Source organism: Saccopteryx leptura, chromosome 1 (genome assembly GCF_036850995.1).
Source record: "Saccopteryx leptura isolate mSacLep1 chromosome 1, mSacLep1_pri_phased_curated, whole genome shotgun sequence".
Taxonomy (NCBI): domain Eukaryota; kingdom Metazoa; phylum Chordata; class Mammalia; order Chiroptera; family Emballonuridae; genus Saccopteryx; species Saccopteryx leptura.
Genome location: NC_089503.1, coordinates 30839271 through 30864108, shown reverse-complemented (window position 1 = coordinate 30864108; position 24838 = coordinate 30839271). Strand labels below are relative to the sequence as shown.

Here is a 24838-nt window from a genome sequence, read left to right as displayed (position 1 = left end):
TGCCTGACCAGGCTGTGGCACAGTAGATAGAGCATCAGACTGGGATGCAGAGGACCCAGGTTCGAGACCCCGAGGTCGCTAGCTTGAGCGCAGGTTCATCTGGTTTGAGCAAGGCTCACCAGCTTGGACCCAAGGTCACTGGCTTGAGCAAGGGGTCATTCACTCTGCTGTAGCCCCACAGTCAAGGCACACATGAGAAAGCAATCAATGAACAACTAAAATGCCACAACAAAAAGTTGATGATTCTCATCTCTCTCCCTCCCTGTTTGTCCCCATCTATCTTTCTCTCTGACTCTCTCTCTGTCTCTGACAAAACAAAATAAAAATAAATAAATAAATAAAATAATAATTAATCCTTACCTGGTTTGGGAAACACTGGGCTTTGGTAGCATAGCACTTCCTCAGGCTGTAGACCAAAAAAAATTGGGAGGAGGGAGAGGATTAAAAAGAAATAAGGAGAACTAGTGTTCAAGAACTGTAGGTTTTCTCCTCTTAGAGCTTTTCTTTTTACTGATAGTCCAGGGGCGGGGAGGTGTACAGCTAGCTGTCCACTTATGGTCATATTGCACATGCTGTAATATCTGTTATTACCGGGGTTGTTTTAAATCTCTTTTCTGAGTAGAGATACAGAACAGGAAACAGTTCCAAGCAGGAAACCTCTCTGCTTTTGCAAGGAACTTTGTAAACCTAACCATGGCCAGCAAAGCTATGGGAAACCAAGTAGGAAGAGACTCTTACTGTCTCAGCCATCACAGCAGACAGACATTAAGTGATGATGATGGTCACAATTCTAGGCCACATGCGTTCTGCAAGGTTAATGTTGACAAAAGCTTCGTTTGAGGAACTTATTGATGTTCCTTTGTCAAGACTTGCTAGACATGAAATCAGAGAGCAGCAAATTACATTCTAGAAAACGGGAGTGTGAGGGCTAACGGCCAAACTGAGAAAGCGAACCAGACTGGGCCATCGCCTGCAGCATCACCCGCCCCTGCTTTCCCCGCCCCTGCTAATGACTCTTCCTTTCTATGTCTAGAAAAGTGTCCTCAAAAATGAAACAGGTATTTTAATGCTTAGTGAAAAGTTTAGGTGTTGAAGTGAAAGAAGGCTGACCTCCACCATTCATTCATATAAAGATTTTTTTTTCTGTATTCCTACAGAAATAAAAATTCCTGTGAGCCTGACCTGTGGTGGTGCAGTGGATAAAGTGTCAACCTGGAAATGCTGAGGTTGCCAGTTCAAAACCCTGGGCTTGCCTGGTCAAGGCACATATGGGAGTTGATGCTTCCTGCTCCTCCCCTCTTCTCTCTCTCTCTCTCTCTCTCTCTCTCTCTTTCTCTCCATAATGAATAAATAAAAATCTTAAAAAAAGAAAAGCTTTAAAAAAAATTCCTGTGAGAGTCTGCTATTCTTAAGGCCCAGCTTTGGTTTTTAAGGTTTGTATTACTATGCCCATTTTTTAAAATCCAAGTGTTATATTTACTTCTTTCTTCCTTTGCACAAGAAGTATTTTGATTTCTACTGTCCAATGTCTAAACAAAGAGAGCTATGTAAACAGAGTTTCTATGACTGACTGGATATAAGAAAGTGAGAAATAGTCTACACTTTTATTTTCCTGCTGCCTGATCCCTGACTTAAGAAAAACCGACTGTTGTATTAGCTTCCCAGTTGCTCTCTGCGTAGCCTCCCCTCCCCACAGCACTAAATCGAGGGCTCAGCCTTGCAGCTGGGTGAGGTAAAAGGCCCGCTGAGGCTAGTCTGGGGTCCCAAGGAGTAAGGTAATAGACCCCCAATTTTTTTTCATTATCCAGAACCTCTTGAAAAACATGCTAGCTAAATGTCTACTGAAGAACATACCTACAGATAGGAATTAACTTCTATATCCTTAGTTATGCAAAGTACAGAGTTTTAAGGAGGAGTGTTTGCCATAAACTACAGGCTTTTTACTTTCATTCATGTCAATAGTGCCATTTCTTGAGCAAGATGAAGTTGGATTCATAGCAATGTTTCATCTTAATAGTGTTAATTGATTCATTCATTCATCAAATATTTATTGAGTTCATAGCATGTGCCAAGCACTGCTCAGGAGTTTACAGTAGACCAAGTAACAGAACAAGAAAAGAAATCACAGAACATGGGCCATGCACAGCAGGTCTGTGAGGCCTGAAGTTTATACAGTTTGGAGGGCCTTCTTCACAAAATAATGCAAAATTCTGAAGAGGAAACTACCTACAAAATATTTATTTAAAATGAATAAAGATATCACAATAATTTACACATATTATAAAACTCACATAATAAAAATGTTACAAAATTCAGAAAAAGTCACAAAATATTTTTGTTAATTAGCTATCCATTGTACATATTTTAGCTGAACTGTAAAAAATTTTTTAATTGATTTTGGAAATAGAGGAGGGGGAGTGAGACAGAATCATTGATCTGTTCCTGTGTGCGCCCTGACTGGGGATCAAACCCATAACCTTCACATATCGAGAGAAAGCTCAAACAAATCGAGTAATCTGGCCAGGGCTGAATAGTCTTTGATCACCTCTTTATATGGTAATTTTATATTATTTCTATAAAGAGAGAAAGAATAGAAAAATAATGCCATATTCCTTCTTGCATGATTAATCAACAATATTTTTTATTATTGATTACAAAAACCCTTGACTTCATAACTTTGTCATTTCATAAACATATTCTAGGATTGATATCAAGTTCGGGAAAACCTTAATCAGATTTCTTTGAAATATGCACTATAAGATATGGAAGAATGTCTCACACCTTAGTTGGTTTTGCTTATTTCACATCATGTTTTTCCTCCAACACCCATATACTTTTGGTGTCAGGCACAGTCAGAAAGCAACACTCTGGCCAGCAGGAACCAGGATGGCGAGCACTACTGGAGCTATACAGCGAGGTGACTGCGGACCACTAATTACCTTCTACTATGCCCAACTCAATTCCCCCTTTTCCAGAGCTAAAAAATGCCTGTAGTGACTTTGACCATATGGAAAAGCTTGACATGAGAGGAAGTTGAAGTGGGAACAGACAATGGTCTCAAAGAATTATAATAAAAATATATTATGTTTTTGAATTTTACAGAAACACGCAGGCATGTGTACACATTCTGAGGGCCTCATGCAAGAAAGGGGCCCGAAGCTGAAGTGTCATTAGCATCATGAGACATGTACCTCTGGGGGTTTTCAAGGTGCTAAGTGCTATGCAGCGAAGAAAAATACAGCAGGGCAGGGAATCTAGGGTGTGGTATCAGGGAGTGGGATGGGCGTGTCGGCCACCATATGAAGCAGGTGATCAGAATAGGCCTTCAAGAGAGGGCAGATCTGAGCGAAGACTTAACGGTGAGAAAGTACGCTAGGCAGGCAGTTGGCAGAAGGGCGCTGCAGGCAGAAGGGGCCACTAGAACAAAGACACCAGGGCAGGGATGTGCCAGCATGTTCCAGGAGACCCGAGGAGACCAGTGTGATGGCAACAGCGTGATAGAGACAGAGAATAACTGGAGATCTGAGGGTTCAGGGGTCGACAGCAAAATGGGGAGTTTTTGCAGGATTTGAAACAGAGCAGTAACAGGGCTTAACTTACATTTTTTAAAGGATCATTGTGGCTGATGGGCAGAGAATAGACTACAGGGAGTAAAGGTCATACAAAGGGTGGATAATAGTGACTCAAACCAAAGTGTTATGTTTACATATTATGCACAATGAGCATGGTGAAAAACAGTCCACTTCTGTTGTTCACTACAGAGTAATATTAGTTGCTTTATTTATTGATTAGCAAGATTGGGAAATCACATTTGTAGCTAATCTAATATTTCTGAAACAGGATGTCTACATCTATGGGTGTAAATAAATCAGACTAAATAACTGTTCACATGCAGTATTTGTGAAGACAGAAACACATCAACAAAATACTAAAAGAATTTATTTCATAGGGACAGTGACCGAAACTTAACTTGTATGAGGAAAGACGACCTAAATGGGGAGTTTTGAGGTAATGTGGCTCTTTGATGAGTTTGTGTGGCATCAAGCTTATGACATCATTTAAGGATGTGGATAAGGTCTAGTTCGGTGCTATTATCCAGCCTTTAATGTTCGAGTCTGGTTAAGGGCACACTGTGGGGGAGCAGCAAGCTATTCCCAAACTCTCTGTAACTGCCAGGCAGACCACCCTGGAAGCTCTCTGTGCGTGAGCGGAAGGCCAAACACCTAAGCTTCAAAATGGCTCAGGATGCAATGCTGTCAAGAGGCAATAATAGGAAAATGACAGTGCAGTGTGTTGCCCAAAGTTGGATGCTGAACAGTAACAGGATTTACTACTAGAGATCTGATGAAGAAAAGGAATGTAAAACAGTCACCCAAAACTATTTTGCATATTCCAGGTGGGTATAATTAGATATGGAGAAATAAGGTTAACTGACACTTTGTCTTGGATTAGGGTTTCCAGAAAACAGACTCTGAGACCAAGATTTACTTTCTGGAAGTTTCCCAGGGAGCGTTCTCAGGAGCCACAGTGACTGGGGAGGGAGGGAGGGAAGCAGGACTGGGCAGGGGGAGGGGGCTGCTGTGCAGTTGCAGCAGAGGCCTCTGGGGGGAGCTCTAGAGCAGGGATGGCCCTTCAGAGTTCCTCAGAATGGAAGCCAGGAGCCATGCCTTTGTACCACACAACAACCAAATGCTAGATGCAGGTTGCCCTCAGAATGAGCAGCTCCTTTACACCAAGGGCAATAGTCTAAGAAGGACGTAGCTGTGACAATGGGAGGGTAGGTGTCTTAGTCCTGAAGAGGGAATCCTGACAGTGCAACATGGCAGCCGCTACGTGCACAGTCACCCAGAGTGCAGGATGCTCTGTCACACACGCTCAACCACTCAATGCTCAGAGCAACCCGATTTTACATGTGAGTCCCAAGACGGTTAAGTGACTCACTCTGGGCAGATCTATTCATAGAGGCAGGGAGAACTTTAAAAATCAAGTCCTATGATTGTTTTTCAGCTTTATGGAGACATAACTGACATATTACATTGTATAAGTTTAAGGTATACAACATGTCCATTTGATATATTTATATATTGCAAAATGACTACCAGCGTTAGCTGACACTTCCGTTATGTTACCTAGTTATCATTTCTTTTTCTGTGCTGAGAACATTTAAGATCTACTCTTTTAACAGCTTCCAGGTGTGCAATACAGTATTGCCGACGATCATCACGGTGCCGTGCAGGAGATTCCCAGAACCCACTCGTCTGCAACTGCAAGTTTGTGCCCTTTGGTCAACATCTCCCCATCTCCTATACCCCCTCGCCCTAGAACCACCATTCTACCCTGTTTCTACAAATTTATTTTATTTTTTTACTCAAGTCAAGGAACATGAAAGTTAAATAATAAAATATTTTTCTTATGTAAAAAACTAATTAGTAATATTTTTGGCTAATTAAAAAAATTTTATTCAATCAGAATTCAACGTTATCTTTGGAGAGAGAAAATCAACTCTAACTGAATGAAAATTATATATACATTAAATCAAATAAATGTATTGTACTATATTAGTTTTTCCACTTTACAAACTCTCAAGATAGTTTTAAGAATACCACATTTTATATATTTTAACAAATGTATAATACATCATATATCAAACAGTAAACATGTCTAACTTTAATGTTTAGATAAGGTAATAATAACATAGCAAATCTTAAAATGACGGGATTCAGGCAGTGAAAATCAAGTAACGAATTAGTATGTTACTATAGTACATACAAGAAAAAGTGTTTAATGCTTAACAGGATGTCTTTAAATACCATCTAACACATAAGGAGCCAGTATACATAGTTTGTCCCAGGGAATAAAAATGTATTTAAATAAAAACAAATTATATAATTGTTAAATTTCATCAATCTAAATGATACCTGGACCAAAAATCAAGTAACATTTTTTTAAAGCCCAGAAAATGTGTACTTAACAAAATAATTTATTTTAAAAGAGACATTGTGAATGTCCTCTGTAAGGTGTGGCAGAACCCCCCCCCCCCCGTTCAGATGTTCATGGGGTCTCTGTCTGCGGGAGAAGATTTTAGGGGTGGGCCGGAAGAGTGCCCGAACATCTCCCCCACACCTTACCAATACCTGGAATTCCAGCTGAGGATTTACTTCTTTGTCATAATTAAAACACCACAGAGCAAATGATATTCAGCCTCATTGGTTATTGACCCTCTGAGGGTGTGATTTTCAGTCCTAGCTCTCTGGAATCCCCCAGAGAGCCTGGGGTCAGTGTGGCTGGTGGCTAGGGCGTGGGAGTGAGGGTGTTAGTCCCGAGCAGGAGATTAAAACTGTGCGTGAGGCTGTGGGGCCGCCACCTTCCTGGCTTCGAACAGGGTAGATCTTACTTTCATTTATTTAATATGGTAGATTCCAAGAAAACACTTTGATCTAAGAAAAAAAAAATTTAACTCTCTTAGCTGGAAAGAAAGTGTGGCATGCGTATTTCCTAAGTGCAAGTTTTGAAAAAAAAAGGTGGCAGTGAGAATCTGGGGTACCTGACAGCCTGAATTGGGGGGTTGCTGGTTGGAGCTGAGGAAGAGCCATGAGAGGCCAAGAATGGAGACTCTGATAGATGGCCCTCATCAGCTTCACCGTCACCCTGGGAGGGGGTCTGCGTTCCCCCCCCCCCCACTTTAAGCATTTAAAGGTATATTCATTGTTTTGTTGTAATTTTTTAAATGTCTCTCCCCCATCCTATTTTTCTGTGTCTATTAACGGAGTGAAAATTTCAAAAACAAGGCGAATAGTTCTGCAAAAATATTCTTTTTGTATCTAATTACAATTCTCACTAAATTCAATACATGAAAATGTTCAAAGCTATCTAGAAGACAGAGGCAAAGTGAATTTACTGACATGTCATATCCTAAGCTCAGTAATTTTAATACGCCTTTTATAATAAAATGAGAATATCTCAAGGAAAAATAGAATGAAGAGCTCGTTTTTTCTAAATTAATTTAAGGCCTAAGTTTATATTAGTCAGAATTAAAACACCAGGTATATGGGTCTTGTGTGTAGCTGAGTCTAATATGATGTATAACATACCAGAACATGGTAAGGTGAAAAATCTCTGAAAATTCCTGGGCTTAATATATTTCTTCTCATAGAGAGTAAAGGCTTTTGTTTCTTTTTTTTTTTTTAATGAGAAAAACATGCTCATATTCACTAAATTCTATATTACTGGGGGAAATAAACATTACGGGATTATATATGAACTGAATCGTCAGACTTCCCCAAATTCTTAGCCTCGGAGGTCAGATACTCATCTTTAAATAGAGCATGTGTTTTTAATGCAATTCAGTTTCTTATTAAAATATACCAAAGGCTCTGGCCAGTTGGCTCAGTGGTAGAGTGTTGGCCCAACATGTGGAAGTCCTGGGTTCAATTTCCAGTCAGGGCACACAGAAGAAGCACCCATCTGCTTCTCCACCCTTCCCCCCCTCTCCTTCCTCTCTATCTCTCTCTTCCCATCCCTCAGCCAAGGTTCCATTGGAGCAAAGTTGGCCCAGGTGCTGAGGACGGCTCCATGGCCTCTGCCTCAATGACTTTGGTGGCAGTGGAGCAACGCTCCAGAGGGGCCAAGCATCACCCTCTGGTGGGCATGCCGGGTGGATCCTGGTCAGGCGCATGCAGGAGTCTGTCTGACTGCCTCTCCTCTTCTAACTTCGGAAAAATACAAAAATACAAAACAACAACAACAAAAAACTATATATTAAATATACCTGTAAATATAATTTCCCTCCTAATATGAATGAGTACTCTGGGTAACTAAAACCTACACAAAAGCTTACTAGGTATGGCAATACATTTTCATTTTAAGAAATAATCTATTTTTATCCTAAACCATGATCAGAAGTGTAGTTAGAATCTTAAGTAGGTGTAAATGCTTCGCTTCATTTGCACTACTAGAAAATCCGCATTCATTTCCACGTTCAAATGAATTGACTTGATAATATTCACAGTGAGTGGGGCTAACATAGATGTCAGTGGGTAATCCAGGGGACGGGAGCATATGTAGGAAGAGAATCTCAGCGACTTGAGCATCTCAAACACTCTGTGAAAAAGCTAATTGAGAGGTAAAAACAAATTAGCTGCTATGGAGAAGGACAATCTCCCCGCGAGAGAGTGTGCCTACAGCAGTAAGGTTCAGTGGTTGCATTTAGTCTGGGTAACTGCTGGGACCGTAATCCAGCTCTGGCCCGTGGACCTTCCCTGCTGACAGCCCACCTGGCAATTCTCTGGGCACCTTCTAGACTGTCAGGATTGCACAGGGAAAGCCTGCTTCATTACAACCAGCTCTGCGTGGGAGCTGATGTCCCAACCAATTGCTCTCCCCTGACTTTGATGCAGACGCAGTTTTTCCCTTCAGCAGGTCTAGGAAAGGAAGATTGTATCTTCCTGCACACAAAGATTTACGCCTGGCTTCTGGTGTCTGTCAGGAAATAGGCTGGGGTGAATGCATTGGCATATTCCCCTCCAGAGGCCACAGGTGGACAAAAAGAAAAGAGAAAAGGAAAGCAGAATGGAACAGATCGCTGGAAAGAAGGGGAGATCAGAGGTTTCCATGCTCGCTGCTAATAGCTGTCCTGCGAGGTGTTAGAAGACATTTTAAATTTCTTTCCTTTTAAAATAAACAGTCCAACATTTACCTACTAGGATAAAATCCACTCATGAAAATCAATTATCTCTTTCACATTTTGCCCAACATTTACTGAATGTTTTCTTGAAGTCACAGCCATATCACAACTTTTCTACTCTACCAACAAATCCTTTGAAAATGAATGTAAAGTTGGCAGGTTTTACTACTTATCCATAAGACATACCCTAAATTTGTTTTCCCACTGTTTACTCAAATACCGTAGCAGTTCAGTTGTTCTAAAAACATATGTGGGAAAAACAGTTAAACGGAGAGACAAAGATCAAGGAATATACACTAGAAATAAGGACATAATAAGTATGCAGAACAGTGACAAGGACATCCAAAAAAGTAAATCTTTCCACAACTTTATGGATAATTGACCTCAGTTATATCCTTCTATATACGTAATTGTTCTATGGATTCCTAAGTATTTAAATAAACTCACTATTAATACATAGGATTAGAGGAATTCAAACTTTTTAAAAATGGCCACAATATAGAATGCAAATCTCAGATGGTTTCATGGTGCTCCTGTGTCAATGGGTGAGCCAATTCAAGCGTCCAAAGCATAGGAAAGGCCTAAAGGTATTAGGGATAAAAATTAGCCTTCTTTTCTGTCATCAACCTAATTCCCCCATTTTCTAACTATAAACATGTCTGTAAATTAAAAATGATGAAATTGCAAAAAGCTAAGAAGACTTACACATTAGTCTTACTGCCTTCAAGATATATAACATTTTTCTAATTCTATGAAAAAATCATGGGCTTGGATCAACAAGACCTGCCAGGCTTCTTGACATCTTCCCACATACCCAGCACAGTGCCTATGAAAATATCTATGTGATAATGACTCTATTAGACTATTCACTTAAAATTGTTTTTTTCTGTCATTGGAAGAATAAAAATTGTTAGATGCATATTACCCAAAGGATGAACTACATGCTGGACATAGACACTCTTTTTGTGTGTGTGTGACAGAGATAGAGACAGAGAGAGGGGTAGATAGTGACAGACAGACAGAAAGGGAGAGAGATGAGAAGCCTTGCTCAAACCAGATAAGCCTGTGCTCAACTGGCGACCTTGGGATTTCAAACCTGGGTCCTCTGCATCCTAGTCCGATGCTTTATCCACTGACCACCTCCTAGTCAGGCTGGACATAGACACTCTTTAAAAAAATAAATCTGTGCCTGACCAAGTGGTGGCGCAGTGGACAGAGCATCGGAGTGGGACACAGAGGACCTAGTTTCGAAACCCAGAGGTCACCAACTTGAGTGCAGGCTCACCAGCTTGAGCGCAGGGTCACTGGCTTGAACGTGGGATCATAGACATGACCCCATAGTTGCTGGCTTGAGCCCAAGGTCACTGGCTTGAGTAAGGGGTCAATCACTCTGCTGTAGCCCCATGGTCAAGGCACATATGAGAAAGCAATCAATGAACAACTAAGGTGTCACAACAAAGAATTGATGCTTCTCATCTCTCTCCCTTCTGTCTATCTGTTCATATCTGTCCTCTCTCTAGCTGTCCCTCTGTCTCCATCAAAAAATAAATAAAAATAAAAAATCAATTTGTGAATTACCATAAAAAAATCTTTATTTTTTTATGCTGTAAGAAAACAGTATAAAGCAAGAAAGTCTAGCAAAACCAAACCATGGCCCTCTGAATTTTTTTATCCAGGTTACTCAATTCCACCATATTTCCCTTGCTCACAGCCAGAGTGGACTCACGTGACATCAATGGAGATGAAGCTTCAGGACCCTTACTTACTCCAGTTCCTAACAGGCCAGAAGTTGCTGAGAGCCAGAGAACATCACAGATGGGGAGGGGAGGCCAGAAAGCAATTAGGGAGTATTTCTACGTAAGTATTTCTGAAAAGGTTCTTAAAAAAGGTCTAGAAGGAAAAGATCCAAATTTCCAAGTCTTCATTTATTTATTGTGATTTACTCTGTCATTCTACATAAATACCCACTTTCAGGCCCTTCTTCGCCTAATTTTACAAGCTCTAAGCCCCACCGAAACCCGATCTGCCTCTACTGGCAGCAAACGGAAGACAACCCACCGAGCATCGTTGGCCAATTGTGTGTGAAAAGCACTAATTCCAGTTGAAAGGACGTGCCTGTACCCATTTTCCACTCGCTCCCCTGTGCTTCCTCCCTCCTACTCACACATCCCACACTCCCGCTCATCAATGCTGTGTCAGATCACCCACCTTCCTCCCAGTTTCTCCACCCACCATCCCCTATGGATTTGCTAATGCCCTTTCCTATCAGGCCTTTCTTTCCTGCTCTCCCAGGGAAACGCTAACGTTTCTGACAGCATCTCCATGGGGATGAAGAGGAGGAGGAGCTGCAGGGGAAGAACAGGACTGGGGAGGCAGAAGTCACTGAGCCATGGCCATAGCAGATGTTCTCACAGCGGCTGGGGGTGGTGGCAGTGACAAGGAATCTGGGGTCAGAGAAGATTTGGAAGAGTAAGCAGTTGCTCCAAAAAGCTGTTACTTGAAGAGCTTCGTAAAGTGTGTTGCACGTTGAGTTTGACTAAAAGATACAAACAATAAGAAATCTCATCCACTTTAAAGGTGCTATGTTGCAAGAGAATGTACCAGAATATTAAAAAAAAAAAGCCCACGCTGTGGTTGGGACAATAGAGGCACATGAGTGCATATGGAAATGATGTGCAAAGGTGAGGATGATCATACAGCAGACATGATTACGGGTATATAGAGCTTTCTTCTAAATTTCTCTAATGTGTTTCATCTTTTTTTTTTAACAAGGAACTTACTCATGGTGGTACAGACATCCAAACTTAGGCTGTTCTCAGCTCTTTATCTTATCTGTGCATTTAAACCTGGTACTGTATTATGCCCAGTGATTCCAAAATGAGACCGAGGCAATATGAAGCACAGAAAGTATGTCCTTTTAAGAAGTGATCTTCTAACACTAAACCTAACTAAAAGCTGCTGTTTTTAAATCATCAGTGAAATATATGATGAAGATGAGAAGGTCAGTGAAGAAGTGAAAGCAACCATATACAATATGAAAAAGCACCTCAGGAAATTTTGAATCACACCCCGCATCCAGCTCCTGGTGAGAACCAATGCTCTAGAAAATGATGATGATTACAGTCAGTTATTTTGGTTCTTGAAACTGAGCCATGAGCTTACACATATATTCAACAGACTGATAAGAGTCATCAAATAGAGCAAATTAGATGATCATCAGAATTCATTTTTTTTATTTTTTAGTGATAGAAACACTGACAGAGAGAGGGACAGACAGACAGAAAGGGAGAGAGATGAGAAGCATCAATTCTATGTTGTGACACCTTAGTTGTTCATTGATTGCTTTCTCATCTGTGCCTTGACCAGAGGGCTCCAGCTGAGCGAGTGACCCCTTGCTCAAGCCAGAGACCTTGGGCTCAAGCCAGTGGCCTTGGGTTTCAAGCCAGCAACCTTTGGGCTCAAGCCAGTGACCATGGGGTCATGTCTACAATCCCACGCTCAACTCAGCAACCCCACACTCAAACTGATGAGCCCACACTCAAGATGGATGAGCCGCACTCAAGCCAGTGATCTCGCGGTTTTAAAACTGGGTCTTCTGCATCCCAATGTGACACTGCGCCATCACCTGATCAGGCCACAATTCATTTTTATCATATCTAAGATCAAAATGAATAGAAAAGGAGGAAAATAAGTTTTAGCAAGCCACCCCTTACAGTTATAAATGGAAAATATACTTGCTTATTGAAATGTAACCTAACACTTTGCATAGTACATGCCGTAGGTGAGATAAAGTTGCTCACAACCAGAAAAGACATGGCCCTTGCGCACAGTGAGTCTGAAGTGACTGGGTTAGAGCTGGTGCTCCAAGGAAGGGCAGCTCGTCTACAACATACAAGATCTTAGTGCTTGGCCAGGGAACTGATCCAAATGGTTTCAGGAATTTACAAATGATGGTACTATAGCCTTTGCTCAATGTCTCTTCAGTTTGAATTAGCAAGTTCTCCCTATGTAAGAAGTACAGAAAAAGCCCTCAATTCTAAGATATTTGCAATTCTTAAAATCTAGGGTACAGTTTTGTCCTATTATCTGGCTGTTTCAGATATGAGAACTAGTTTAGAAAACCACAGATCTGTTTTTTTGGTTTGTTGCCATTATTCCAAACATATACTGACTTCCAACAATGTGGAGATTGGGGAAAAGGAGAGAATGAAATACCACAAATAATATATAATACTTTATTTACAACATTTCATTTAATTTTATACAGGAATTAGGAATATGTCAATCTCTTTGGCCTTCCATGACCAACTTCCCTTTCTATTTTAATCCCTACGAGCCTGATACAGCACAGGACTCTGACCTTTCTCCACTCACTGGCTACAGGCAGTTGAATTAGTGTCAGGGACCTAGTCAAGACTGGACTGACCCAAATAGATTCTCTCCTTAAAGATTTGAACCAGGAGGCACAGAGACTCTTCTCAGATGATGATTACCATTTTAACCTAAAGGTTGGAGTAAGAGGCCATAGTTTTCCTCCATGTACATACAAAGAAGTAAAAAGACAGGCCCAAATGGCTGGCTCAGTGGTAGAGCATCAGCCTGGCATGTTGATGTGCCAGGTGTGATTTCTGGTCAGGGCACAGAAGAAGTGACCATTTGCTTCTCCACTCCTCCTTCCCCCTCCCCTTTTTTCTCTCTCTCTCTCTTTCTCTTCCCTTGCCCAGCCATGGCTTGATAAGTCTGAGTGTATCAGCCCTGGATGCTGAAGATGTCTCCATGGAGCATCCACCTCAGGTGCTAAAAATAGCTCAGTTGCGAGCATGGTCCCAAGAGTGCAGATCACTGGCCACAGACAGAGGTCGCTGGGTGGATCCTGGTTGGGGCACTTGTGGAAGTTTGTCTCTCTATCTTCCCTCCTCTCACTTGGAAAAGAAAAAATAATAATAATAAATTTTTAATAAAAAGACAAAACCACTTGCAAAAAAAAAAAAAACCAACAAATTTAATAGCTCAGAAAGATACAAAGAGGAATGATGATGGGGCTTCCAGAGAACTTAATAAGGAAAAGTAATCACTTTCATGTGAGACTCTGCTAGGTCTCCTGGTTTTCATTAACATAAAATTCCATATATGTTTTCAACAAATCCTGTTTTTATTTGAGATGGTCTGAGAAGTTTGTGTTGAAGGCAATCTGAGTTTTCATGTAAACAAAGTACTAACATTATCAGAGCTGATGAGAAAATGAAAAGCTTTGAGAGGGCAGATTGAAAATGAAAGTTCCCTTTACCTAGGCCTGGCCCAGCTCTCAGAGGGAAGACAAATGGGGAACTCTCACAAGGAAAGTCACACTGTTTGCAGGAATCTCGGAAATGGATCTCCGAAAATGCCCAGGAGCTTTTCCCATCCCTGGAGCCTATTACTGCAATTCAAGGTGGCCACCACTAGAGAGCGCTGTTGACAAACTACGAGTACAGACAAGCCATTAAGGCTCCTTTCGCTAACAGTTTTCTGAAGTAAAGAAATTAATCATATTAGAAAGCTTTCTCTTTTTTTTAAGCAAAACATAATATTGACTGTTTTGTAAATTTCTAATAACCAAAAGAACTATGTTTAGAAGTAAGACCTAAAGAAATTAAAATTCAAACAGATGAGGTTATTTCACAAATACATTCCTTTGCACTATTGGAATGTTCCTGGATATATGGTTCCTGTCTATCTAACCTTCAGAATCGGTTGCCTCCCAGATTCTGTTTGAAGGAAGCAATAATTTAAATCTGTCCCCAGATTTCAGCCTACACAGTGTGATCTAGCCGGTAACATAACCACCAGAAAGAATTTAGACTAGCTGTGAGTCTAAGCACATTAGACCTGAGTAACTTCATTTATTATTACTGGTCATTCAGGTCATTCTGGTCACAGAAGTCTTTCCATGTCTTCGATCTCTATTTTTCCCTCTGAAAATATGCCATGGAAAGGAAACATAAAAAATACTAAATAAAAAATATAAAATTATTCATCTGGTAGATATTGTTTAAAAGAAAATCTTCCCTTTCTTTAATTTTGAGATGAATGATTTTACAGATAGACTTTCCTACATTCCTCTACATTGATAGAGGGAAAATTTCGCTAATCAACAATCTGGAATGAGAATGTGTGTGTGTGTGTGTGTGTGTGACTATTGGCTATGTTTTAAACGTTGCTTTAATAATTCTGCTGTGGTTCTCAACCGTGTCCCTACAATGCAATTCTGCCCTGAGTGTGATTGACATTTCATCCATGTTAATAAGGCAAAAGTGAAATAAGGAAGATATATGTAGGACTGATCTTGTTTTTTTATTTTTTTCTAAATCAGATCATAATTTTTATATACTGGAAGAATACTTCAACTTTTTGTGCTATTCACAATGTAACAACTACTGAAATTGGACACCTTTATATTTAATCTGAATTGTAAACATTTTTTCCAGCACTTTAGTCAGAACAGGGGTTGACAGACTTTCCTGAAAAGGACCAAAGACTGAACATTTTAGGCTTCTCAAGTCACATGGTCTCTGCCTCCACTACCCAGCTCTGCTATTATAATGTGAAGGCAGCTATAGGCAATCCATAAACAAACAGACAGGCTGAGTGCCAGTAAAACTTTGTTAACAAAACATGCAGATTTGGTTTATAACCTCTAGTTTGCAAATTCCCTAGTCTAGATGGTCAACAGTAAGGTACCTCTAGTCCATATGTGCAAATTTCAGACTATGGCCAATTACTAGTTACAACAAGCCATCACTGAGCATAAACTTTGGGAGGGATAGATCAGTGTGTATCAGCACACTGATACACAGAGTTTCCACTAAGCAGATAGGTGTGAATAACTTCAAGGAGCTTAAGGAAATCAGTAAAATGTAATAAAATAATTAGGAAGCAAAAAGTATTTATTATATTTGTTTTAAATATGACCTATTTAATTGTAAGTTTAAAAACTTTAGTTTCTACCAATGACTGTATTTATTAACTGGCTCAAAAAATTCCTGAAAATTTAACATCCAGCACTCTCAAGCTGGTAGAAGCCATCTTCAGCATAATTAGTCAATTTTTTAAAATTTATTCATTTAAGAGAGGGAGAGAGAGAGAGAAAAACATCGACTTGTTGTTCCACTTATATATGAAATCATTGGTTGATTCTTGTATGTGCCCTGACTGAGGATCGAACCTGCAACCTTGGCATATCGGGATGATGCTCTAACCAACTGAGCTACCCAGTCAGGTAACCAAGTCAATTAAATCAAAGCCCCTGGAGGCAGAGGTATTGGTGTTTTTAAAGCTCTCCAGATGACTCTAACATGCCACTGTAACTAAGGCTTGAGGGTGGGGCTCACGTCCAGGTTTCTTGAAATATGGGAAGAGGAATTTATTCTCCAAGAGAAATTAGATATTAGACAGGGGGAAACTAGAGAGAAAGGGGGGAGGAGCAAATGAAGCTGAATGCTTACCCAGGCAAGAGTCCTCAAGAAGAAGAATGCCTTGGAGGAGGAAGAGAAAATTCAGACAAGACTAGGGTGGAACGAGGTTTCCTGGATGTGGCATGTTCAGTGCTGAAACCAAGAAAGTCCTAGGCACACCACCGGTGGCATTGGATTGTTATATTTTAATTACCTTTTTTATTAATTTAAACTTAAATAACTACATGTGGCTAGTTGCCACCCCCATCAAGGCACATATGAAAAAGCAATGAATGAACTAATGTGTCGCAACAAAGAATTGATGCTTCTCATCTCTCTCCCTTTCTGTCTGTTCCTATCAGTCCCTCTCTCTGACTCTGTCTCTGTCAAAAAAAAAAATTAAAAATTAAAAATTAGAATTAAAAATAAATAAATAAACTTAAAAATAGAACTACCATATAACGCAGTATTCCACTTCTGGGAATTTATGTGAAGAAAGCAAAAACACTACTTAGAAAGATATATGCGCCCCTATGCTCACCACAACATTATTTACAATAGCCAAGATATGGACACGCTAGGTGTCCACTGATAGACGAATGGATAAAGAAGACATGGAATATTATTCAGCAATAAAAAAAAAAAAAACAACAAATAAAATCTTGCCATTTGCAACAGCACGGATGGCCCTAGAGGGTATGCTCAGTAAAATAAGTTGAATAGAGAAAGACAAATACCATATGATTTCACTTATATGTGGAATCCAAAAAAATAAAAGAAACAAACACACAAAACAAACAGAAACAGACTCATAAAAAAACAGAGAACAACTGACAGTTGCCATGAAGGAGGAGATGAGGGGGGTGGGTGATAAAGAAGAAGGAGAGTAAGAGGTGCAAACTTCCAGTTATAAAATAAATAAGTCACACGGATGTAAAGTACAGCACAGACAATATAGTCAATGATATTGTAATAACTGTGTCTAGTGACAGAGGGTTATTAGTCATTGTGGTAATCACATCATAAGGTATACAAATGTGGAATCACTATATTGTATACCTGAAATTAATATAATTAATATAATATTGTATACCTGAAATTAATTAATATAATATTATATTAATATCATATTATAATTTTGATAGTATAAAATAATATTTACTATCAAACCCATGTATTTGATGTGATAGAAATTATTCAGAAATATTCAACAAATTTATGAAGAAAAGAAAGTTTTTCTTTTTTCCAGGCCATATGATATTTGCTGACACAAATGACTGGGGATCAGGGCACTGAAGTACCACGCTCCCTCACCTAGTTCCTCTCTTAATCAGTAGCAAGTACTTTGCAAAAGGGCAGGAGGGATTTGTGACCAAGTCAAAAATCTGGAGAAGAACAATACTAGTGGACTATAAAAACCCTTGACCTAAAAACAAACAAAAAAACCCCTTGACCTTGATGTCTTGAACATCACTTCCTAAACCTTTAGCTGACTAACAAAGACTATGAGAAATAAATTACCATGGAATTACATTGCTGGAAAAGTCAATTTTTTTTTTTTTTTGTATTTTTCTGAAGCTGGAAACGGGGAGAGACAGTCAGGCAGACTCCCGCATGCGCCCGACCGGGATCCACCCGGCATGCCCACCAGGGGCGACGCTCTGCCCACCAGGGGGCGATGCTCTGCCCCTCCGGGACATCGCTCTGCTGGGGCAGAGGCCAAGGAGCCATCCCCGGCGCCCGGGCCATCTTTGCTCCAATGGAGCCTTGGCTGCGGGAGGGGAAGAGAGAGACAGAGAGGAAGGAGGGGGTGGGGGTGGAGAAGCAAATGGGCGCTTCTCCTATGTGCCCTGGCCGGGAATCGAACCTGGGTCCCCCGCACGCCAGGCCGACGCTCTACCGCTGAGCCGACTGGCCAGGGCCAGGAAAAGTCCATTTTTAAATGGTAATATTCTTATTCAAAACACAAACATGGGAATGCCAGTAAAAGAAACAAGTGATAGACAAAAAATATGATGTTTACAATGTTATTTTCAGTATAAAACTGAACGTTAAGAGAGAACTGTAGAGATAGAGGCTGAGAAAAACACAATTACTTTGAACATTATCATTCAAATTAAATATTATTAAAGGAAATGAGTTGGTTGAGATGTAGTAATGGTTCCTTAAATGGAAAGGGGCCATACTTTGGATAATTCAAATTTTAACAATTATAGTCTCTTGAAATGTGGGATGTTAAATTATAAAATCATATAAACTTGACAGACTTAACATGGATACTATATTGTGATTAAAGTATTTAAACTCCCTAAGCTTAAGTCATACCTTAGTCAGGTATGACTGATGATTCTTTCCCTCCTCTGAAGATGCAATAGAAAATAGCAGTGTAGGGCATTTAGCCATCTTGTTCTGACAAATAACCAATTCACCTTTTTGCCCAGTATATTCTTAAGTATTGATTTTACCAAGTGAACTCAAGACCTGTGTCACACTTATCCAATACAGAGTCTTTTTCTTGGAAATGTAGTTTGAACATCAATCAGCCACTTGGCCTTTCACCTCTAATTCCTACTGCCACTGTCTGTCAATTATTAAATCTTTCTCACTTCTCCAAATAACTTGTTTTTAAAAACTGAAATACATAATGACTCCTGTGAAAACGATGTTTCTTAAAAACTTTGCAAATGTTCACCAGAATTCCTTTCCTGGATTGAAAACTAGTTAAAGTTTCTAAACCCACATTTCAAAAGCCTCTGGGTATTTTCTTTTAAAATACATTCCCTGAATGGTAATATTAGCACTTGGAAGGCAAACTCCAATTTGAGGAAGACTACATAAAAAGAAATTCAAGCTGAGCGGCATTGTTACAAGGATCTTCAAATGGAACAGAATGTTTTGTCTCGGTCTGAATCCCATGCAACACACAGAATGACACCCACCTTGAGCTGCAGGCCTCTTGGGAGAAGAGTGTTTGCTGGAAGGCTTTTAATGTGTTGGTAGACATAAGAGGAGAATTGCTCCTGCTCAGCCTGTAATTGGGGGCCAAGTTTAGAGAGATGACCTCTGTTGTTTTTGATAGCTGTCTGCAATTCATCAATCAGCCTGCTCACCTGAAGGGGTTAAATTACAAGAGTTGTTAGCAACAAGTAATTGTTGATGTCACACCTATTAGATTTTTGAGTACCTAGTTTGATGGGGGGAAAATTACTTCAATACAAGGATTTGAGTATAGATCTATCTTCAAGTAAAGAGACTAGAAGAAATACACATTCCTTCATAAACAAATTTCAATGATGAGGTCTTTTTGCACTTCAATAATATAAAATAGGTAGTTATTTACAATTGTCAATTAAAAATATCTCTGGGTGTTAAAAAACATGCATCTGATAAGTTTGCAAAGGACTTTAAAATGGCTTAGCAGAATAAAACCTCTTTAAGGCTTTAAGTAACCCATATATATGCCAACATTTAGTATATGTATCTTCCTTTTAGAATATCTTATTTGATCATCTATATGTGATATTTAAATTTTTAATATTAAATTTATTAACATTTGTTAGCCTTTTAAGTAAATCAATCTGATATCTTTCTTCCAAGTATACCCAATATAATTTTCTAAACTTTTGAAATACAATTTTCCAAAATAACCACTCTTCAAAGACGAGCTCTATTCTAGACAATATTTTGAATATGTGTCAATTTCTGAATAATACATAGAACATTTCCAGAAACAGCAAAGGCTTAGCAATATGTACTCTTTATTTTTAAATTTCTAGATGTATAATCACATATTTAAGAGAGATAGAAATTTGACCTATGGATGATTAATAAGACATGCTGAGAATATAAAAATAATAAGTGAATGTTTTAAATTCATATAGTTTACAAATTAAAAATTATTACCATCTTTTGATTCTTCACTGTTTTATAAATTTATATTCTCTCAAATGGATTGAATTCTTACATAAATACTGGTCAATATTGGGTAGTGACAAAAAAATGAAAAGGAGAAATTCACTTTATATAATATACATATATAATATTCTACTATATATTATTACTTCAACTATATTTAACTTTCCCTAAGAATTTTAGAACCATTATAACAAGCTAGTTAAAATGGTTTCTATTTTTCTTTATTCTCTCATATCTCTCTTATTTGTCCCTATGGAATAAATCACCTTCTCTCTTTAAATAATACTTTCTTCAAAATAAAAGATTGATACACTTTTTCTCTTTAAGGGCCAAATAATAAATATCTTCGATTTCAGGGGATAAATCATCTCCATTAAAACTATTCAACCTTCTAGTTGTAGTTTGAAAGCAGACACAGACAATATGAAAACAACATATTCCAATAAAACTTTATTAAGAAAGACAAGTGGCCTGACCTGTGGTGGTGCAGTGGATAAAGCATTGACCTGGAATGCTGAGGTTGCCGGTTCAAAACCCTGGGCTTGCCCGGTCAAGGCACATATGGGAGTTGAAGCTTCCTGCTCCTCCCCCCTTCTCTCACTCTCTCTCTCTCTCTCCCTCTCTCTACTCTAAAGTGAATAAATAAATAAAAATAATTTTTTAAAAAAAGAAAGACAAGTGATGGGCTGAATTTGGCCAGGACTGTAGCTTGCCAACCCTTCTTCTAAATACATATATTTTCTCTCTTTTGTTTCTTTTTTCTAAGCACTACACTGGTCCAAACCATCATTTCCTCTTCATCGCCCCTTACTTAAAGTATTAAAACACCTACTGAGTGTCCTCCCGTCCCTGGTTTCTCCCACTCTAATCCCTGCTGCCATCTCAATTGAATAATCTACCTCCAATAGCACACTGAAACCTCCAGTTGCTCCCCCAGATTCCTCAGCTCGGTAACCAAGATTCAAGACTTTTTTCTCTTACTTTCTGAAACAAATTTCTGTGCTTTCCATAGTACTCTTAAACCTTTAAGAAAGTTGTAATATTTAAAATACTGGAAATGATGAATGATTCACTATTAGTCAATGTTTTCAGCCTCATCTTTACCATACTATCTTCTAGTAATGTTATAGTAAAAAATGATGGATAATAATATTTATCATTCCAAAATTAGAGACCAAAACAGTCCAGCTGACTTGTCCATACACGTATCTGACAAAAATTAAAATCCAAGAATCTTTATTTAGAAAGGCTTCATTTCTGAAAAGCACTGATCCTCTCTTTGAACCTATTTTCAGTGTTTTATAATTCAGGAAGGTATAATTTTCTGTAGTCCCTAAAGAATACTAAGTATCATACAATGTATTTTGCTAGTTAGTAATACTACTCTCTTTAATTTTATGTACTACAGCTTGTGCAAGCCACCAAAAAGAAAGAAAGAAAAAAAGAATTTTGGCCTTTGATTTGAGAACATTTTTATACATGACTGGCTTTACTGTCAAAATCCATAGTCTTTCACCAATAGGAGATTTCATGTGACATCAGAAATCAACCAACCATACAACTGATGATGTCATTTGCAGTCTAAAGGACTGTTGGTTAAAGCCTTAAAAGTTTCATTTCCTATGAATTCTTCATTTCCCCCCAAAAATTCCTCTATGATTGTTGCTATTTTTATTGACTTTATGATTATTTATTAAAGTATTTCCAACTTAATTTTATCAATTATCACCTGTTTATTTTAAAAATAACTTAAAACCATCAAATAAAATATTCTAGCAAAACTTAATATACCTTAAACACACTAGAAAATATAAAAAGAATCCTGCCACTGACATTTTGATAAAATTCCATCCAATTGTATTAAACTTTATAACTTTACATATTCATAAGGTCCTTTATCCTCAAAGTGCTACATTTTGTTCTGTTATTATGATGACTTGTTACCCTTAAAAATAACCCTACACATGAACTAACTCGTATACCAAAATAGGGTAGGTAATATAATACTTCTGAATTACTTTACTTAATATAATTTTTTTTCAAATCACAGATGTTGCTAAAAGGGGAAAAATGTTCTTTAAAAATTTTCATCATGAATCTTTTTTTTCTGCAAATCCCTTTTCCCCCCTCTCTACAAAAGCAATGTGAATAGGGGTAAAAGAAGACAAAACTTGACCTTTTGTGATCCCAGCATTAATGGGTCTGTTCATAATTCAATCTATGTGTGTGTGGGAGCATCCATGTGGAAACATAGAGGCCTGAGAGACATAAAGCCTTTCCCTTTAAACATTATCTGACCCTATCAGTCCCATTCACAAAAGAAGGCTTACGTATGCATATGTTGAAAAAAATGCACCATCTCATTGTGCAGCGGAAAGCCTACACATTCTACTCTTCACTCTTCGTGGACATGCTGCATGGAAGTGACACTTGTACAGAATTTCAGAGAGTGACAAATGAACAGAAGGTAACAAAAAATGGAGTATTTGGAGGAGGAAACAAACTAAACTTCTGAAGGAATGCAAATGTACACCTGTCTGTAAATGTACACGGAGGTTTTTCTAGAACATGTAGGGCGGCCTGGTCATGCGTTGTGTTACGTTCATGAAACCCTTGCCTTTAATACATTCACAAGATGATTTAGAGCCAGCACGGAATATTTTGTTTGTAATTATTCTAAAATGTGTGTATGTGTATATATATCAATGTGTATATATATTGAAGTTGTACGTTCTGTACCATACATTCTGAGTTACTGTACTTTGGCTACAGGGACTTAGAAATGCTCCTGGATTTTCTAGTGATGAGTTCAGTTGTCTGCCTGAATTCTGTGTGACCTTGAGCCTGTCATATTAGTAAGGAGTACCCTAGAGCACTTTGCACTGAACTGTCACATGAAACCAGCACAAAGGGCATCAGCCCTCATGTTAGGAATGTCATCTTGACAAGTAATACCCAGGATGGGCTCAAAGCCATGTAAGTGCTTTAACTGAAGACTAAGAAACTTCCTAATGCACAACACAACTGAGAAGAATCAATAAGGGGCATGGTGATGAAAATGAGTATTTTAAATTTCCTAAAATCTCTTCTTTATTTCAGGCCGAAGAGCACAGTGCTATTTAGGTTAAGAAGCAACATAACCCAGACTTGAAAGAATGAAGACTAGAAAAGACATGGGAATCTGGAAGCAAAATTAAGTATGTCTTGATTTGGAAGCTGCAGTTTTACTACACGGAATCCTGACATGTGTACCAGCTCTTGTTCCTATCACTTTTTTTTATAAATAAATTTTTATTAATGTTAATGGGGTGACATCAATAAATCAGGGTACATATATTCAAAGAAAACATGTCCAGGTTATCTTGTCATTCAATTATGTTGCATACCCATCACCCAAAGTCAGATTGTCTCAACTTTTTAAGTTTTCTAGACCACTTCTGAAATGTAAAATATTTTGAAAGGAAATCTATCTTGTGTCCCACCATAGGTCCCTCATGGTCTGCCTTTAGGTTTATTCATGAATCTAACATGCCTATCCACTCAAGGGGGGAAAGGTGATTAAAATAGAGATATTTAGTCTTTTTTATTCACCCGGCAATAGGACTATGTTGATGGCAATGACAATGTTGTCAACTCTACCTTCTGAGGAAGCAATAAGAATGTGCCTCACTGACCTCTGTCTACAGAACCATAACTGACCAAGAGTTGCAGCTACTGTGCTCTGAAATTCAACACCAAGTTGGTAGCAATGGCTGAGAAGACTAAGGCAAGTCTATCCCAGGGAGTCTCAGGACTTGAGCCAATTTTAGCTCGGATATGCCACCAGATTTGCTGGACCATCCTTAGACAGCACAACAGTCTAGGAGGCTTCCACCCAGTCCTCCATTCCTCTTTCCTTTTCACATGTTCACTTCAGTCTAACATGTCTCCCAGCCTTAACACAGCTCTCCCTATTTTCTCACCCAAGCATTTCTCTTAATAAAATTCAGTCCCATCTATTCCCACCTTGTTATTTACTTTTCAGACATTCTGGAATAAAATACACTTTTAAACCAACAAAAATAAATTACATGCAGATTGCCGGCAGACTATTTCTAAAAAGCTTGATGTAGTTTAATATAAGCCATCACTTCAAAGTGGTCCTATGATGAATGCATTATTATTATTCCTAGTTTCCATGTGGAAAAATTACATGAAATCAAACCAGATTTTAATATAAAACTATCGGTAATTATATAAATCTATAACTCAGGTTTTGCGATGTTTATGTTTTAAAATATCTAAAAATAGAGTATTTTTGTAAAAAAAAAGTGAATTGTGGACAAAGATAAATATTAAAATAACCTTTCCTCCCTAATTTTATATTTCTCTTCCCCATCACAACTTCATATCTCTGTATATGAATTAGGACCAAAACTAGATGTCATTGGCTTTTTCTAACTAAAATACTAGAAATTACAAATCAGGATCAGTCTAGTCACTTTCAAAGTAATGATGCAGAAATTATTCTCATAGTGTATGGAATATATTTAGAGGTTTTTCCAAACACATGTGCGCACACACACACACACACACACACACACACACACACACACACACAAAACATACTCCCTCTACTGTGCATTTGCTTTCTGAACCAAACAAGAGGCATTTGGAGCCACAACTGATCATGTAGCTCTAAGTTCTGTGCAGGAAGGATGGTGAAGTATATAGGTACTAAGTAGACATTAAGATGATAGTAAAGAAGAAATACCAAATATGCACAATATTGCTGGATTTTCCAGAGAAGATAATTTTCTTGTCCACT

At 38.6% G+C, this 24838-nt stretch overlaps 1 protein-coding gene across 1 annotated transcript in view; it reads right to left on the bottom strand.

Moving 5' to 3' along the window:
* The window catches only part of DCDC1 (doublecortin domain containing 1), a 394396-nt gene that overhangs the window by 217545 nt on the left and 152013 nt on the right, over positions 1 to 24838 (bottom strand). The window contains 1 exon segment of the mRNA XM_066360544.1: positions 19056 to 19226. Within this exon segment, the coding sequence (XP_066216641.1) occupies positions 19056 to 19226 (171 nt within the window).